General features: G+C 40.7%; 1 protein-coding gene across 2 annotated transcripts in view; it reads right to left on the bottom strand.

Moving 5' to 3' along the window:
- LOC124722814 (cyclic AMP-responsive element-binding protein 5) overlaps positions 1-20,196 on the bottom strand; it is a 157,157-nt gene that overhangs the window by 128,669 nt on the left and 8,292 nt on the right. For both annotated transcript variants that reach the window (XM_047247941.1, XM_047247942.1), the window contains exon 2: positions 14,048-14,141. In XM_047247941.1, the coding sequence (XP_047103897.1) occupies positions 14,048-14,141 (94 nt within the window). The remainder of the gene's footprint in view (positions 1-14,047; positions 14,142-20,196) is intronic.

Here is a 20,196-nt window from a genome sequence, read left to right on the forward strand (position 1 = left end):
AGTGTTTTGATATATAATGGCGACTAGTCAGCTTCCAAATTTTGCTGGCAAGTTTTTGAATAAAGTTCTCAATTGTTAATACACTTGTTTACAATGACTCTCAGTCAGTGTGGAACCATTGTTTGAATTCTACTGATTCTTCCATATACCTGTCATTAAATACTTTTTTCCAAGTGTGCACTTAGAGCTTCTTCACCAGGACAATTCTGACATCTTTGTAACATACAGTCCTTCGAATTCAAACTACATTCAGTCTTCACTATCAGTTGTTTGTAGTCTACTTTGATATTAGCAACTTGGAGCATGAGCTTCACATTCTGGTGTATGGTGTGGTCACAAATGGAATATGTACCAGAACCACCGATGGTGAAGCATCCCTTCGGTCTGAGGTCACAAAATTTTAAAGTTAGTTTCAGCTGTGTATTCATTATGGTACGGTATAAATAGCTTTTGTATTTATGTTTTGGAATCATTTAGTCAAACTGACACTATCTTTTTTACCTGGACAAATTCTACTGAATTCACCAGCTTCATAAAAGTTTTCATCTCTATCAGTGACTGATTTTGCCACAGTCTTGTCAACTTTTGCATGTGGAGTAGCACAAATGCCTTTCTCCATTTTTAATTTTCAGGCTGACTTAACAGCGTGCTCTGAAACATCAAACTTTACTACCTTCTTCTATACTGACTAACTTTATGGGATCGCAGTCAGTAGTTGTAGTTTTCTTGACCTGTCAGATATATCAATTTCCTTTCTTAGTTACTCAATGAGATCAACATAATCTGTACATAAGTTGCAACCTTTTTTATTTATTTAGTTTTCCAGGTTGGCTTGGTTGCCCTTCCCCTGAAGAAAATCCTGCGGCAGATGTGATTTTGTATGCAATCGGACATTGAACCCATTCAGTTTTCCTTTTTACATAGCTAGGTTCATCTCTAGTAGTTTCACCACAGAAGTGTCTAGAGAAGTCAAACATTGACTGAGAGTTTCCAAAGTTCCATTTGTAACTCATACGGAGATAGAAAATATGAATTTTGAACTGTAGTTTGAATGTACTCCAGTTTGCATCTAGTGCAAATTTTCTGGCCTGACTTTACATACCTTTTTGCCCTTTTCTGAAACCACTGGACATGGTAAGATCTACTTTCAACAATTAATTTTTAGCAGTGTGATTTTTCTTCCCAAATGGATTACAACATGATTTTTTTTGCTATTTCATACATGTCACGGTACTTTGTGATGCACGCCAACTTGGTCATTATCCATAAGCAAGACCTCTGATCACAGAGCAACAAGGAATTTCTGCCAACCTGACCAACTGCCCATGAACTCAAGCCTGATTTTCTTTGAACAAACTTTGCCATTGTGGCATTTTTGATGATAACTTTTTTCCAATCACACATTCATGGACTTGATTATCACTCATCAACACACTGGCATCCATTTGAAACATAATTAATGTTATTGGAAAGTAAGTCTACTAAGTTTTACAGTACCTTGTAAGGAGCACTATAATTAACAAGACAGGATCTAAGTAACCATCACATCACCATATACTGTGCCAGGAGCTCCACTCAAAGAACAACGCTGCGTCTACTATTTTCTGCATTAAACAAACAGTGAAACACAGTGCACTTTATACTGAATGTTGCAAGGCCACAAGCAAATGGTCAGAATTTTCAAAGTGAGCAGGGACCGTTTTGCGTCAGCGGGCAGTCTTGTGCCAGGGAAAGGGAGTGTATACCTGCAAGCTGGTCACTTCAGCTGGAGGCAGCCTAAAAAAAAAGGCTAAGTCGGCATACAGCAACAGGCAGGGGTGGCCACAGGACTTTGGTTTCATAATGGAGACTACATTTATTGCTGGAAGATTACTGCTTCTTTACTTCAGCTATTTCTGCGGTAGGTGGCATGAGACATACATCATGGCATAAACTGTAAACAGTGTTACCATGATCCAGCACAATGTAGTGAGATATTACTTGTCAATATACAATTAAAATTACAAGAAAAAAACTTGGTCAACTGGTTGTTGAAATGTAGCCCATTACCATGGTAACTCCCCTCAAATTTGGCTGTCATTTTCACATATTATTAGCACATACTGAAAAATCAAACGTGATTCTCAAGGCCCACCTCATTCATTTTACTGGCCAAAAATACAGAACATTTATTGGGTACCAGAACATCATCTCATCTCCACACTTTCTGTTCCTTCAATATCTTTATTTGGCCAACTATCAATTTCCCAAAAATGAACTGTAGAAAGTGGCTCAAAAATTCTGAAAAATGTAAACTGCACTGTTGAGAAGTTTAAAATCAATATTACTTTACATCTGCTGCCTATTTGAGATACTACTACAGATTTGAGAATTGAAGATAAGATACTTAGCTGATAGCTTGGTACACAGACAGGTACCACAACAAGGCTTTGGAACCTAAATGAAGAAACCAAATTACAGGCTTGGGAACGTGGATGACGAAACAAACCCACCTATGGCTGGTATTGCACAGCTATCAGGTGTGACCCCTTATGGCGATGGAGTTGTCGGTTCGTGTTCTTGAACTGGTGGTGATAATGTCATTATGGACCAATGTAGTACAGTAACCTATTACTTGTCATCTTAAAAATAAAAACCACATGCAACAAAACATGAACAACAGATTGCTGCAATGCAGCCTGTTGCCATGGTACACTAACTCAAATTTGGCTGTCATTTTGCTATATTGTTAGCGCATATTGGAAAATCGATTATGATTTTCTGGATGCTTCAAAACATGCTCTTTCCAACAGTGAGTTCTCTGAAATTGATTATGAAAAACAGATTTTTTAAAAGTAGACTAAATGTGATCCATTTATGTAATTTTTACGAAATTGGATTTTGAATGAGTTTTTGTAGAAATTTAGAGAGCAATATGTGAATGGAAAACCTTATGTTGCCTTTTGTTGTGTCCAAAGTTTCATGTGTATCATGCCCTTAACGAAAAAGATATAAAAGGCCAAAATTAAAATTTTATTCGCAGTGTGATTTTTCCCACTACTTTGTCTCAGTTTATATAGCATAGTTAATTCATGGAAATTAAATCCACTGTTCTGGGGATGGGGGTGGGGGCTTATCTGGAACAAGATTGGTTTTGAATCTGTAATAGAAAAGGGTATTTTCACCTCTTCACAAAACTTATCACCTTATTGACAAATTTGTAGACTATGGCAAAATAGTAAGTGTATGAAATGTTGTATTCCACAGCCTTGTGCTCCCAAGTTATTGTGTATTAAGTTTCATGTTCAGCATGAATTTACTCTAAGAGATATAAGAAACCAAAATTGACTTTCATGCCACAATTTTTGCACCCAACTTTGATTCAAATTATCTAACATAGATGGCCCACATTTGACAATTTTATGGTTAAAACCACGGTCTCTCTAAAGAGTTCAGTTTGGAAAGTTTTATACAAAACTGTTTTTTTGCAAAATCACGTCAAAATTAACGTGTTTTTGATCTTTTTCAAAATGTTTAAGTTTGCATTTAATTTACTTAGTATTGGGAAGTGATACATAAATGAATCTTTATATTTGAGAACCTTGTGTTGCTAGGTTACTACACACCAAGTTTCATATTCATCATACCTTTAGGCTCCGAGATATAAGAAGCCAAACTTTGAAATTTTTGGGCGTAGATTCTTTCACATTACTTTGCCTAAAATTTTCTTGCTGAATATGCTTAGTAAAACTTTTTTCATTATTATTCTTAAGAGATAGCATAAAAGCTGTATAAGGTGGCCACATTTAATTTCTTTGTAGAAACTATTGCCTGAGATATAACAACTCAAAGTCGTTAAAAATTTACATTCGCTCTGCGCACAGTCATGCATGCAGTCATACAAGTCACTATATTTCAGCCAGTATTGCTTTGATGAATGTTATACTTTACCAATATTCATTGAGGACATGTTCTATTGTTCACTTAAAATTTCACCAAACTCCATGATGACTGAGCATGAAAATGTTTCGACATTAGGAGATTCAACACTGCGTGACCCATTCCTCTTTTTCAGAAATGCTTTTCTTGCCACCGAAAGTCTGCATTTTATAACCACTCTACTTCAGCTATATCAGTTATTTTACTGCCAAATAGCAAAACTAATCTACTGATTTTAATGTTTCATTCCCTAATTTACACTCATGTTCAGAAAAAAAAACAGAACACCTTGAACGACCAAAGACAGGATATCCATATTCACAGGATATGTACATTAGTATGTTCTGCAGAAATGATTAGCATTTGAATATGTCAGCCTGTGAGTTTGAGGTCAACATCAATATTGCAGCGCAACACCACCTACCAGTAAAATGTGCCTGCGACTCTTGATGTTGCTATAAACCGACGGTAATAGATCAGTGTAACCTGAGCAGACATGAGGATACCTCACAGACACATGCGCGAACCGTACCACCAAATCAGTGAGTTTGAAAGAGGATGCATTATTGGCAAGAGAGAATGTGATGCATCCATCCAGAAATTGCTGCTCATGTGGGATAAAGTGTTACAAAACTGTAATGGGTGTGTGCAGAATGGTTCACGGAAGGCTGTAGAACACAACAAAATGGGTAAGGTCACACAACCCAGACCACACACTGAGAAGATCGACACCTCATCCGAATGGCACAACAGGACAGTTGTGCATCCTCCTCTGCTCTGCCGGAACACTGCAACACATCGTACACTATCAGGGGTTTATTATGGCATGGGTTACATGCGCATCGTCCACTTCTCCGTCTACCTTTGACGAATGTGCAGAAAAATGCGAGATGGCAATGATATCATTGGGCACAGGAATGGCATCAGGTAGTGTTCATGGACTAATTCAGGTTCTGTTTGTTTGAAAATAATGGCCGCATTTTGGTTTGCTGGAGACAGCACAAACTCAAGGCTTTATGGTGTGGGGTGCTACTGGATACAACTACAAATCATAGTTGGTCTGCGTCCTGCACTGTGACCAGTGTGACCTATGTGAACGACGTCCTGCGACCCGTAGCCACATCCTATCTGCACAACACCCAAGATGCCATTTTTCAGCAAAACAATCCACAATCACATGTTGCTTCATGAACACATGCCTTCTTGGTGTCACAGGATCTTAGCCTTTTTCCCTGGCCCGCCAGATCACCAGACTTGTTGCCAAACAAAAATGTGTGCAATATGGTGAAACAACAAGTGCAGCGCTGTGATCCATTGCTAACCATCACAGATGGATCTGGAACCACCAGGTGAATGCAGCATGGATAGGTATACCATATGATGCCATCACGCCTTATACGCGTCAATGCTATCACGCATGGAGCAAGTTATCTGGGCCCATGGTGGACCCTGTGCCTACCTGGCAACAGGACACATGCTGAACCGAGCTGACTGAAATGCTAATCATTTCTGCAGAACATACTAATGTACATGTCCTACGAATATGATCATCATATCTCCAGTTGTTCAAGGTATTCTGTTTTTCTGAACACAAGTGTAATTTCCCTAGCATCACCTGATTTAATTTGACTAAACTCCATTACCATTGTTTTGCTTTTGTTAATATTCTTCATCTTAGGTTCTTTTTTAAACACACTGTCCCCTCAGTTCAACTGCTCATCCAATTCCTTTGCTGTCTCTGACAGAATTACAATGCCATCAGCAAACCTCAAAGTTTTTATTTTAACTCCATGAACTTTAATTCAATTTCCAAATTTATCCCTGTTTTTCTTTACTGCTTGCTCAATGCACAGATTGAACAACATTCATTTTCAAACAGTACGTCCCACTCATGCCCTTCTACTTGTATTACTGCACACTGCTTTCTGTACAAGTTTTAAATAACCTATCTCTCCTTGTATTTTACCCCTGCCACCTTCAAAATTTCAAAATGTGTATATTCCAGTTAACACTGTCAAAAGCTTTCTCTAAGTCTATAAATGTAGGTTTGTCTTTCATTAACCTGTCTTCTAAGAGAAGTTGTATGGTCAGCATTATTTCGCATGTTCCAACATTTCTCTGGAATCCAAACTGATCTTTACAGAACTCAGCTTTGCTGTGTCAAAGGTTTGCACCTACACAGCCAGCAACCAACACAGACAGGTTACGTGGACACGGACCTGGCAGGGGACACCTTTTCAGATGACAGACAAGGTATCGTTGCACTCAGCCTGGCAGCTAGACAGCAACCCAAGGGGCAGCACACATCACTGGTTCCGCAGACCTTTTCTCCTCTGCAGACCACATGACTGAAAGTAGTACCTGCAGTATCCTGGCACCCATGCAGTATTTAGGCCAACACTGGGTTATGCTTGAGAAGTTCACTCCGACTGAGTTTTCTGAGTCAGGTGCCAATTGTAAAAGCATTCTCACGATAAGGAGCTCACTCTGGAGCTGCTCCTACAACGACAACATCATCCATGTTGAGCTTCACCTCCAAGAGCTGCCAGCTATGGTTCTACAGCTCTACATCATTCGTGGACTCTACACCAAAGAGACATGGCCTCCAATGCGTGACCAGCAATCAGACTTTGTAGCAATTGTTATTTGTTTTTCATCTGTCGAACACGAGGCTTAAACTTTTGTGCATCTCTTCAGGAGTTTGACTGTGGAACACTTATAATGCATGGACAGTGCATTTCTGAACTTTCAGTTTACTGCGACATTTCGCATCTTCAGTCTTCAGATATTCTTTCAATATTCAAGAAGTGAATTGTTTGAAATTATGTGTTCAAAACTAACTCCCATTGCAGACAGCTGTTTATATGTGTTACGATAAACTTCACATTCATTTTATACCTGGGTATTTTTCCATGTGCCACCTTTGGTGGTCACTTTAGGCTTCTACCATGTTCTCCGTTTCTCTGTAAATAATTCATGTTAGTAGTATGAAAGCATGACTTATTAAACTGTTAGTTCAGTAATATTTACACCTGTCAGCACCTGCTTTCTTTGGAATTGGAATTATTACATTCTTCTTGAAGTTGCGGGTAATTACCCTGTCTCATATATCTTGTACACTGGGTGGAATAGTGTTGTCATTGCTGGCTCTCACAATGACATCAACAGTTCGGAGGTAATGTTGTTTAGTCCAGGGGCCTTGTTTCAGCTTCAGTCTTTCAGTGGGAACATTCACCTATGTATTACATGTTGAGTGCTTTGACACCATGTAACTGCTATAGTCTAGGGATAACTGAATACAATACAAATATTTGTTCAGTTTTCTTGATTTCAAAAAACTACAAATTCTTAAACTGTATGTACTAGATATAGTTAACAGAACAATTGTCTGTATTCTTTTTACATGGTTTTGCAACAATTTACCCCTTACTTTTCAGTCTAATTACGTTATATAACATTTATTTTTCAGTCTCCTCCCTCGCCATTCTATAAACTGTTAGAATAGCACAGGAGAGCATCCAATCTCAAAGCACCGCAAAGGCATCAATAATTGCAGAGTCTGAATTCTGCCCACCTGAACAGAACCTTGCTGCACATTAGCCAAGAACAAAGAATTCATTTCACCAATAATCCCCCCGTGCACACACTCACACTCACTCTCTCTCTCTCTCTCTCTCTCTCTCTCTCTCTCTCTCTCTCTCTCTCTCTCTCCCCCCCCCTTTTATTATATATGTTAAACAATGAATTGTCTTGATGTAGTACTATAGATATGACAAAATCAACAATTTTCAAGTTCTGAAGGAAACTAAAGAATGGAGAAATGATTATGAATTACCACTTTGCCTACGATTCTCAGTTTCTTTACAGAAAGATCAATCTCAATTTTAAGCAATCCAACAACCCTTGAAGGGGAAAAAAAGGTGTTAGTTCAACCAATGTTAGTAGACAGTTTGTTTCGTTTTGTTTTTTAGGGTGCAAAAACAACTAGGGTCACACACACCCATATCAAAACTGTAGAACACAAAGACAAAGAGAGGAATTAAAAACAACTACATGTCAATCCCAATTGACAGAAGAGAAGGCGATTAAAAGCAGAGACAGGGAGAAAGGTCTATAAAATACATCACAGAGAAATGGAGATCCAGAACTAAGAATTAAGTGGCCTTCGCCATATTGCTAAGACAGATAAAAAGTAAAACACGGTCAACAGCCCACACGTCGTTCGCTAAAATGACTGATAACTCAGATGGTAAGCATAAACGGTAACATAAGAGCTTAAAAAAGGATATTCAGTCATGAAATGATGCACAGTCAAAAGTTGAGCGCAATGTGCACAAAGTGGTTGGGGAGCACCACTTAACAAATGGTGATGGCTAAAAAGGCAAAGCCCAATATGTAACATAGTTACGCAGCGAGAGGGCTGAGAGGAGGTTGTCCGAGCCACTGGGAGAGGCTTAATGACCCGGAGCTAGTTCCCATGAAGGGAAGACCAGTGGTGATGCCAAAGTAAAACCAGGTGCTGACAGACGGCAACACAGAAATCATCGGAAGGAATGTAAGAATTAGTGGGCTGAGGTATGAGGCCTGTAGCCTTGGCAGCAGCTTCTGCAGCCTCGTTTCCTGTCAGACCGACGTGACCAGGAACCCACACTGCTTATGATGAACGCAGTTTATCATCGTAGGACGATGGTTAAAAATGCGGAGAGCATGTCTCCGCACGCGAATTGTGTCGCGGCATGCCTCAGGCCGACAAGCAACCAGGACACACCATGGTAAAGAGGACGTGCGAGGAACTGAACATTCTGCAGCAGTAAGAGTAATGTTTGTAAGATATTCAACCTGGCCATCACAACTGGGGAAATGTTGTTCGTTGAAAGTAGTCAGGTAGGAGTAAAGCCTCCATTCAGCCTTAGTAAGCTGCCATTTGGGTGTGCACACAGGTGGCGTAGAAGTCAGCAAACAGACAGAACATGGGAAATGGTCGCTCAAGTATGTGTCAAAGAGAACTGACAACTTGAACAATGGGCAAGCTGGGCAGTGCAGACGATTAGGTCCAAATGGGAATAGTTTGCATGGAGTCTAAAAGGAATGTGGGTGCTCCTGTGCTAAGGCAGAAGAGGTTAAGCTGATTAAGAAGGTCAGCCAAGATGGCACCTCTCTGGCAGGTTCTGGGAGAACACCAAAGAGGACAGTATGCATTAAAGAAAAAAGGGGTGAGGTAGTTGCCCAATAAGAGGAGGAAATCTGCCTTGGTGACATCGAATGATGGAGGAATGTACACAGTACGAAGGGAAAGGGCCACGTGAGGAAGTAAAATGTACACTGTGGCAGCTTCAAGCTGGGTCGTCAGAGAGCTGCGTTGACTACGAATGTCATCCCATATGAGCATCATAGCTCCCCCATGAGATTGAATGCCGACCTCAGGGGGAAGGTCATAACGGACCAGGGAGAAATGCAAGAGCTAAAAGCGGTCATGAGGATGTAATTTCATTTCTGGAAGGCAGAGAACAAGTGGAAGCAGCAATTCTAAGAGCAGCCGCAAATCCTCTTTGTTGAATCGAAGGCCGCAATCATTTCATTGGAGGAGAGTCATGGGGAGGGAAAAATGAAGGGTTGTCGTCTCAGTGGCTGCTGAGTGCTAGCCTTCGAAGACTCGCTGTTACAGGGCACAGAGGCAGGAATATCCTGCTCCATGAGGTCTACAGGAATGTCAGCATTCTTCTGCTGTTGGTCTGCGGAGTCCAGTGCAGAAAAAAGGTTGGTGGTGCGCACTGGCTACACGGACGTTGGCCAGATGAGGGTATCACATGATGATACCGTCGAAGAGGATCTTCAGGTCTGCGATGGAGAAGACCGTTTGCCTTTGTTTGACTTCTTTGAGCCTTTCTGGTGAGCAGAAGAAGACTCAGATGTTGGTTGCCTGGAGGGATGTAGGAAGTCTTCATGGGAGTATTCCTCTGTCCTTTCTGGTCTGCTGGTTGTGCAGCTGGTGACTTCATCCTGTGTGGCAGAAGTTTGGTGGTGTTTTGTACAGCTGGAGAAGGAGATGGGGATGTTACCATGATGCTGGGCAATTTCACAATCATGCTGCTAAACTTGAGGTCCCATGTCTGCGTTGGCATGTCCTTCATGGAGCGAGACATAGCAAGGACACCACGGTAGGTGCCAGATGGTAGAACGCAGGGTTTCCGACTAGCCAACAATTTGCGAAAGACTGGGTAAGGCACTTTTTCCTTCACCCACATCTCCTGAACAGCCTGCTGATCGAGATACACTGGATAATCGTGGGAGGAGGTGGCATGGTCCTAATTGCAGATGCAGCGGAGAGAAGGAGGCAGACAATTGCCCTTGTGAGCATCCCTACCACATGTTACACACTTTTGGCTGGGTGTCAACAGGACTCTCAAGTGTGGTTGTAACAATGACACTGATAGCAGCACTTCGGGTTCGGAATATACGGTCTGACAGTGATAACTTCTAAGCTGCTTTGACCTTTGACAGAAGAATCATTCTATCAAAACTGAGAAAGAGTGTGTGTGTGGACACTAAGGAGGCATCAACCTTTTTTATCATCCAATGGACGGCAATGACACCTTGATCAGAGAGGTACATTTGGATTTCTGCCTTGGTCACACCACAGAGCATCCTTGTGTAAATAACACCACAGGAAGAATTCAGCATTCAATGGATCTCAACACAAACAGCACAGCCATGGAGGAAGGCAGCTGCAAGCAGTTTCTGTGTCTGAGAATTAGAAGTAATCTCCAAAAGCAAAGTGCCACTGCATAAACGAGAGCAGGATTTCACAGGGTCAGCAATTGCATCAACACCTTTCAGAATAATTAACAGATTTACCGTAGTGAAGGACCGACTGTCTTCAGTACATGAAACGACAAGGAACCTTGGTGCAGCTGGGAGGGTCTTTGAATTGTTAGCCTCATTCCATTTCTGTTTCATAGTTGTCGACTGTGACGATGATTTGCTCACTGCGAGAAAATCGCCCATAATTCCCAGCATCTCTGATGGCGAGCTCCTTCCAACTGGGGCCCCTTCAGAAGGGGGTATGCTCGCCTTAGGAGATTGTTTGCACCTCTCAAACTCCTGACACAGGGACCAATCGACACTTTGGGAAGGTAGCAGCTCAGGCATCATCCCTCCCTTGGCCTGGCTTGTACCGGGGGTACATGCAAACCCTACCGGTCAACCCAGGGCTGGAAATTACGCGCTACCCAGTCACTTGTTACACATCAGACGCGTGGGCCGGTCTTCAGGAGTGCACAGTGAGGAAGAAGAAAAGAGGAACCTCAAACACCAAAGTGGAAGAAGGATAGGAGAAGAGGAGCACAAAAAGAAAGAAGGAATGAAAGAGAATGGAGTGACTGTTCTGATATTAGTGACTGAATATGCAGAACACATTTCCAAAAACATCCCAGACATTTTCCCCAAGGAGGCGAAAAAGAATAGCGAGAGGATAGGCATACAGCATGGAAGGGGAAAGATACTGCAAAGGCCGACGCCCCATAGTAGCCAAGCACGAACCCACCAAAGAATGGCACACCCCCTTGGAGGTGTTAGTACACTTTAGAATATACACAACAGTAATACGCCTTCCACTGAAGATACACTGGGATAGCGAGAAAGTCAGAACTGAAAGAGGATCCAGACAAGGAGATTTCAAGTTACTAGAACTATTCTCGGCAGTCTCATAGGAAGTTTTGAGATCCTACAGTGTGACTGACCACAAAAGTGCATAGGGGAACCTACAAAATGAGGATAAATATACATGGGTGGAAATGAAGCTCCAACATACTAATTACTGTTGTTCCAATGTGCTAATTTAATGCAGAATCAGTAATGTGGTCATTGTAGTAACAGAATCCTTAAGAGTGTGGTTTTTTTTTTTTTTTTAGAAAACATTGGATTAACAATATTATGAAAAGGATAGATTTCTACTCACCGTAAAGATGACACGCTGATCTGCAGATAGGCCAAAGCCTTCTTCAAAAAAGAACCTGATAGGTGCTTGATCATTTGGTTGTAGATGCGGTCCGGCCCTGAGGCTGTATCAGATTCCCAATTCACTGAATGGAGAATTATATGGCTTCAGGTAGTGTGTATTATAACAGAATTGCTTCACTCCAATCTCTGTTTTAGAACACGAAAAGATGGGTTGATGATTCTCGGAAGCTGGGGGTCGAGCACAATGTAGAGCAAAATGTTTGGAGACAGTACCTGGGTCAGTGTAGACAGTACCATTCAAGTTAAAACCAGGTACACCTACAGATGTCTGGTATCTGTACAGATGTCTGATCTTTGCCGAAACCTGCGAAGGATAGGTATGTGGTCTGATGGTTGAAACATACTGTTTCCACTATTCTTGTTTCCATCATTTTATCAGATGGTGCATCTGGGAACGGAGCCTTTTAAAGGCAATGAGATGATCTATCAATGGGTGTCACTGAAAAGGAGAGGAGCAGAGAAGGGAGAGGACCATTGGGTGCATTGGCAGGGAGTAGCACACAATAAGAGTAAGGGGATGTGGAGTGGGAGCAGGTGATAGGCAAGAAGGGGTGATATGTGTTGGGTGGGGGGTGTGGGGACAGTAGGTTACCATATGTTGAGGCCGGGATAATTTTGGGAGCAGTGAATGTGTTGTAAGGATAACTCCCTTCTTCACAGTTCAGAAGAGCTATTGATGGAGGGGAGGATCCATATAGCCTGGGTTGTGATGCAGCCATTGAAAGCGAGCATGTTATGTTCAGCTGCATACTGTGCACAGGGTACTCGATTTTGCTCTTGGTCACGGTTTGGCGGTGGCCATTCATCCTGTTGGACAGCTAGTTGGTAGTCACACCAACGACTGCAGCAGAATTGATGCATGACATTGCTGCTTTCACAGATGCCCAACCTTTGATGTGGTAGGATAAGCCTATGACAGGATTGGAACAGTAAGTGCTGGATGGGTGGACTGGGAAGGTATGGCATCTATGCCTTCCACAGGGAAATGATCCATGTGAAAAGAGGTTGGAACTGGGAGTGGCATAGGGATGGACTAGGATGTTGCGGATGGGTAACAGAACACCAATTTAAGAGGGGTAGGAATGATCTTGGGCAGGAAGTCCCTTACTTCAATGCGTGATGACAGACAAAGACCATCTCCACTCCCTCCACCAAACAGTTTCTGCCCCCTCTGTCCTATCATCTCCTCTGAATTCACATCCTCTCACCTTCATTGTGCACCACTCTCTGCCAATGCACCCACCAGTCTTTCCTACTCCTCTGCTCCTCTCCTTTTTTGCTCTGTATTTCCCCCACCTCCCTCCCCCATATGCTCCCAATGCAGCACCTGGGACACTTGTCCTGTTGCCATCTAGTCCCTGCACACTCCACCAGGCAGCATTCTTCTCTCCCTCCATCACTATCTTGCTATCCCTCCCCCTTCATTGTCCCACTCTGGATTGCTCCTTTAGTTCAACATGACTGTTGCAGTTTGCAGTCTGGCAAGAGCGGCCGGAGATAGTGGTCATGTGTGCCTAAGGCGTGAAGAAGGCTTTGGCTAAAAGTTCAATGCGTGACAATCTTTTTGTTGTGCCTGTCTGTAGCTTAACATGTCATCTTTACAGTGAGTTGGACTCTATCCTTTCCATAATATTGCTGCTTTTCCAATCTGGACTTTCCACTGTTTGAAAAAATAAGCTTAAATTGCTTTCAGTTTATATAACGATATACACCACACAACTAGTACAATTATAGGTAACAGATCAAACGTACAGAACAGCTCAAATTTACATACTTCTAAAGGAGCACGGACAAATTTTGCTGACTACAGGAAGTGTTTCTCCTATCATGTCATTTCCACTTGAACAATATGGACACCTGGCTTTCGAACACCACTGGGTTTGGTTTATGACTTCAGGTTAATGAAACTAATGTTCTCTATAATAATTTACATTACAATTTCTGAGAAAAAAAGCACATGGATAGCATTCCTTAAGTCGTCAGCAAGCCAATATGTTCAAATGAACCTAATAGCCACATATATACAAGGTAACTATGAAAACTTTTAAATCTCAGTTTGATCAACAGTTACAAATATAAACTGATAGAGGGATTAGCACTTAATACTTACCACTGAAAAGATTTGATTTTTGTGCACTTCCCAAGTTTAGAACCATGTCATGTTTCTTTTTATGTACAGTCAAATGATCTTCATTAGTGAAACGCTGTAAACAAAGTGGATATTTGGTTACAAATATTGTTAAAGTTTGATTGTGGGCATTTTTTAAATTCTTAATTTTATATAACATGACAGTATCCAATGCAACACCTGCAGTCATTGTATTATTTTATGAAAAATTTTAGAATAGATAAGAGAGCTGCAACATTGTTAATTACAGTTTCAAAATAACAAACTGCTATGACATCATATACTATTCCTCCAACACTACTACTAATATTATCAGATGAAGTGATACCTGGAGGCTCCTACATAGATCCTCAACATTACACTGGCCAAACAATAACAATTAAAAAAATTAGTTAATAATAACTGATCTACTAGCGTAGTTCTATTGGCTTTAATGAAACACTGCATTTTCAGTGTGAAAGAAGCACATAAATTTTGATATGGAAAGGTAGATCAAGAAATGATTTGAATCATGGAATGAACATTGGAAATTGTTTTGTGATATTTGACAACTGTGCACTAACAAAGAAGAGAAAAAATGAGATGTTTTATTTACTAATTCTCAACATTAATAGTTACATTGTTCTCAAAAGTAGTGTACAAGGTACCCTCTGCCACACACCATATGGCAGCTTGCAGAGTGTGTACACAGATGTGACTCTTTAATTTATTTACAGAAACATACAATACCATTTATCTTGCATAACTAATAGTAACTAAAAAACACACACACACACACACACACACACACACACACACACACACAGCTGTTAAGACATGGGCTCTTAAGTCATGAGAAGTATCTAAATTTTGAATTTCTGATCAGCACTCAACACACACTATAAGTTGAACAAGAAACATACTAAATGGCCATGTGCACTTATTTGGGATGTTTTCATGAAGCCCATGTCTTTGGGAGAGAGAAAAACAGAAATGACATGTTCAGGTTTAAACCATTTTTCCAGCTGTACAGTAAAAGTCTGAAGTCTAATGTTTGGCTGAGAAAAATTTTTCACTTGAAATAATAGCAAGTTAAAAAGATCAAGGAAGACCTCTTTAGCAATCCCTATGTGATAACACCACATGCTGCTATGAATCTTTTCATGTTCTGTTCCACTGCTAAGTGATACAGCAAATGAGAATCCAACTTTCTTCACCAACAGAGGTAAAAAACAGAATCAGTAATGTCACTAAGCTATAATTCAAGAAGAGAGCATTATATCAACTTACTGATGAAGCTTTGCCCATAAACATGAAGTTTTATGTTAGTCTCCAATAAAATACCAATTCCCATTTCAAACTAACAGTATTATTGATAAACATACAGAAATAACATAAATCTATATGGGCTCTAGTGGCAATAATGGCATCTCAGCCAAATGTCAATGTTTAGTCCAAAACATTTTCATTTGTAAGAGTGAAGGCTTCCATATGACATAAAACAGATTGCCTGTGATATAAAATGTATCTGTACCATAATCTGAAGAAGAACTGTCTGAGAATGTATGCTTAGGGCACAGCACTGAATGGTAATGGTAGTGCTCCATGGACTGTGGGGAACTTGGAAAGAAGACAATCAAATCGACTGAGGCATGGTGTCATAGACAAATGTTGAGAAGCAGGTGGACTGATAAGGTAAGGGATGAGGAGGTTCTCCACAGAACCAGTGAAGAAAGGATATGTGGAAAACACTGAAAAGAAGAAGGGACATGGTGACAGAATATGTGTTAAGTCATCAGAGAACAGTTTCAATGGTGCTAGAGGAAACTGTAGAGGATAAAAACTGTAGAGGAAGTCAGAGATTGGAATACTTTCAACAGATAACTGAGAATGTAGGGTGCAAGTACTACTATGATATGAAGAGGTTGGAATGTTGTTGGAGGAAGTGAGAGCAGATGGAGGGATTCAGATAGCACAAGTTGTGAAGCAGTTGCTGAGGTAGTCCATTCCCCGTCACTGAGTGGTCAAACTGTCCCTTGTAAAGTCTGGGGGTAGTCATTATGATAAGTTAACAGTTGGTTGACTGTCATTCCAACATAAAAAGATGGAGTGCAAATAGGATATTGTGATCAATGAATATTAACAGTTATATGTCAAGTCTTTCACATGAATGATATATGTGACAGGGAGGTTACGGCAGAAGTTTTCAAAAAAAAAATGGAGAGTCCAGGATGGAATAACAACAATATAAAAAGGATAGACTGCTACTCAACAATAGGGGACAGATTAAGTTGCAGACAGGCACAATGAAAAGACTGCTAAACATTTCGGACAAAAACATCCTCCCTCCAAAATCTCTCTCTCTCTCTCTCTCTCTCTCTCTCTCACACACACACACACACACACACACACACACACACACACACACATACACAGAGTACAAAAGCTTAAATGTTTAGCATCTGTTCATTGTGCCTGTCTGCAGCTCAACCCCTCCTTTATGTTGTGAGTACCAAATCTATACTTCTCACATTTTTTAATATATTTTTTTTTCCGTAAGTTTATGGATTTTGGGAGTGATAAGAAATAGTTTCAGGGGGATATTCCTCATTTTAAGGCACTAAAAATGGTACTCACATGTGATTCAATTGTTCTAGTCTGATGCTATTTAACGACAGGGGAGGGGGGGGGGGGAGGAAGGAAGTGTGCTCCTTTGTGTTTGGTCAGTCGGTGTAAATGCATTTGAATATCTGTTTATGGACCAGGTTTGGGGGACAGTGGCTGTGAAGGGCTTGGTAATGTTTAAGATCACTGGGAATAGGATTTTTCATCACCGTAGATTCATCATCCATGCACAAAAGACACTTTTTGTGTGGACACACACACACACACACACACACACACACACACACACACACACAAAATGTGCAACAAACAGAAGCTAAAATTTCTCTTGGGATGGGCCCACAGGCCATGAAAGCTACATCTCTCCTGGGAACTAGACACTATGTCTTTGTGCCATACACAACTAGATAACAATCTATCTGAATCAAATCTGAAGATATGAGCAGTTACTGAACACTTCCTCATTGGCCAAACCACACTTCTCAATAATGTTACATTCTGAACTATTATGTCTGGCTGAAACATCCGACTGCACAAAGTAACCTTCATTCTAATGAACAGATGGTTTCCTGCAGTAAAGTATGACACTGTTCATGTGCCACAGGCCCTAATAAGAAAAACAGACCTATATTTCTTGTGGTAGATATACAGGGTTATTACAAATGATTGAAGCGATTTCACAGCTCTACAATAACTTTATTATTTGAGATATTTTCACAATGCTTTGCACACACATACAAAAACTCAAAAAGTTTTTTTAGGCATTCACAAATGTTCGATATGTGCCCCTTTAGTGATTCGGCAGACATCAAGCCGATAATCAAGTTCCTCCCACACTCGGCGCAGCATGTCCCCATCAATGAGTTCGAAAGCGTCGTTGATGCGAGCTCGCAGTTCTGGCACGTTTCTTGGTAGAGGTGGTTTAAACACTTCACCATTAAGAAAAAATGTTGCTTCATCACTGAAAACTAGTTTCGCACTGAACACATCCTCTTCCATAAGCTGTTGCAACCGCGCCGAAAATTCAAAGCGTTTGACTTTGTCATCGGGTGTCACGGCTTGTAGCAATTGTAAACAGTAAGGCTTCTGCTTTAGCCTTTTCTGTAAGATTTTCAAACTGTCGGCTGTGGTACGTTTAGCTCCCTGCTTGCTTTATTCGTCGACTTCCGCGGGCTACGCGTGAAACTTGCCCGCACGCGTTCAACTGTTTCTTCGCTCACTGCAGGCCGACCCGTTGATTTCCCCTTACAGAGGCATCCAGAAGCTTTAAACTGCACATACCATCGCCGAATGGAGTTAGCAGTTGGTGGATCTTTGTTGAACTTCGTCCTGAAGTGTTGTTGCACTGTTATGACTGACTGATGAGAGTGCATTTCAAGCATGACATACGCTTTCTCGGCTCCTGTCGCCATTTTGTCTCACTGCGTTCTCGAGCGCTCTGCCGGCAGAAACCTGAAGTGCGGCTTCAGCCAAACAAAACTTTATGAGTTTTTCTACGTATCTGTAGTGAGTTGTGACCATATGTCAATGAATGGAGCTACAGTGAATTTATGAAGTCGCTTCAATCATTTGTAATAGCCCTGTATAGAGTAGGCCTGAAATCTGTGTACAATTATCAATATTTATTTTACAAAAAACTATAGCACTTACAAATTTGTCATTTGTGCCAAATGAAAGAATAAATTATCGTTTGTTTGCATATCCTTCTTGCAGGTAGAAACTGAGTAGAGAGCATTACAATCTCTGCTGTTTTAATATGGCATCTCGTGAGAAGCAGGTGCAGTGTTTTCTGTGGTGTCACAACAAAACAAAATCTTATGTTCCTGTGCAGCACCATTTTCAAAGACAATATGGAAGAGAAGCACTTGACAGGAGTACCATGGTGGGGTCAACGGAAGCGTCCGATTCCACCCATTTGCTTTGACCCACGCCGTAAGGGTGTTGTTGTGTGTGACGTCATTACGGCGCGGAGTTTGAGTTGATTGTGTTTGTAGATGTTGTCTTGTTGTTTGGTGGCGTGTGTGTGTGTGTGTGTGTGTGTGTGTGTGTGTGTGTGTGTGTGTGTGTGTGATGGCAGGCCGAAATTTGTTGTTGGTAAGCAATTGTTTTTTTGGGTCTATTTTTCTCGAGTGGTAATGTTCTGTGCATTTATTATGTATTGAATGTGTTTTAATTTACATAGGGATGTTTGAGTTTTTAATTTTTGAGGTGTTGTGGTTCTGTTTTTCATAGTCGTAGGTGTTGGTTTTTCCATATCAGTAGTTATAGTTGATCTATATAGGTCAAGGGAAATGACCGATTCCAATTTTTGTATTTTTATAAGTAGTTATAGGTGTTTTGGTACCATCAGCTATGGTCAAGGGAAATGGCTGATTCCAATTTCTGTAGTTTTTGCTGTTGGCGTTGGTGTTTTGGTATCGTCAGCTGCCGTTGACCTATATAGGTCATGGGAAGCGTCCAATTACTGCAGATTTTGTAATTCTGTTTTTGTTCATCTTCTGTTAGCTAGTTACGTGTTCCATTGATCAATAGCACGGAAAAGTGTTATGATGTGGAACGTGTCAAATGCACGAGAAATGTGCACAGGAAACAGCCTTTTTTTTCTTTTTTTTTTAATGTTTACATTATAATGTTATACCTCAATATTTCTACTATCTATCCCATTCCCCTAAATGGCACAAAATGCATATATTATATCTCCAGATTTATTTACTCATATTCAAGAATTCATCTAAGGTATAGAAGGAGTTTTCAAGGAGGTATGATTTCAATTTGTTTTTGAAACTATTACTGCTGCCTGTCAGACATTTTATTTCATCTGGTAATTTATCAAAACGTTTTATAGCAGCATATTTTGGGATCATGGTGTTTTGTTTACTGTTATATTTAGCTTGTCCCCTCCCTAAAACCCCCCAATTACCCGTGGTTGTCCCATTAGTTTGATTGTATTTTTGGAGGGAGATGTTATTGTCTTATTTACACGTATTTTCGCGTTTGTTGCTGTGTGTATGTAGTGATATCATAGGCGCCATATTGGAGACACTTAGAATAGCCATTTCCATCATCCTGATGATGTCATGGGTCAAAGCAGATGGTGGAATCTGACACTTCCGTATTCCCCTGAGGTGTGGTACAAAGTTCACACGGATCAACAGTGTTTGGATCTTCCACGCACAGTGCAGCCTTCAGGCAATGAACAAAGTGCCTGAGCTGTTCAACAGGTGTTCTTACAAAACCCTCCCAAACCTGCTTGACTCACATCTCATGAATTAGGGATTCCAACTAGAACCACAGAGTGAAGTATTCTACACAAAAGATTGCACCTGCGTGCACATAAGATTCATAGAAGTGTAGCTCATTTTTTATTAGCATGAAATAGGGGAGAGGGTGTCATAAATATGATAAGCAAGTCGCCAAACATTAAAATGAAGGTTTTTTTCCCACGGTGAGATCTTTCTGCAAAATTTCAATCACAAACTTTCTCCTCCAAATCCCAAAATATTTTTTCAATTCTTGTCTATATGGGA

This window comes from Schistocerca piceifrons, chromosome X, assembly GCF_021461385.2.
Source record: "Schistocerca piceifrons isolate TAMUIC-IGC-003096 chromosome X, iqSchPice1.1, whole genome shotgun sequence".
NCBI classification, from domain to species: Eukaryota; Metazoa; Arthropoda; class Insecta; order Orthoptera; family Acrididae; genus Schistocerca; species Schistocerca piceifrons.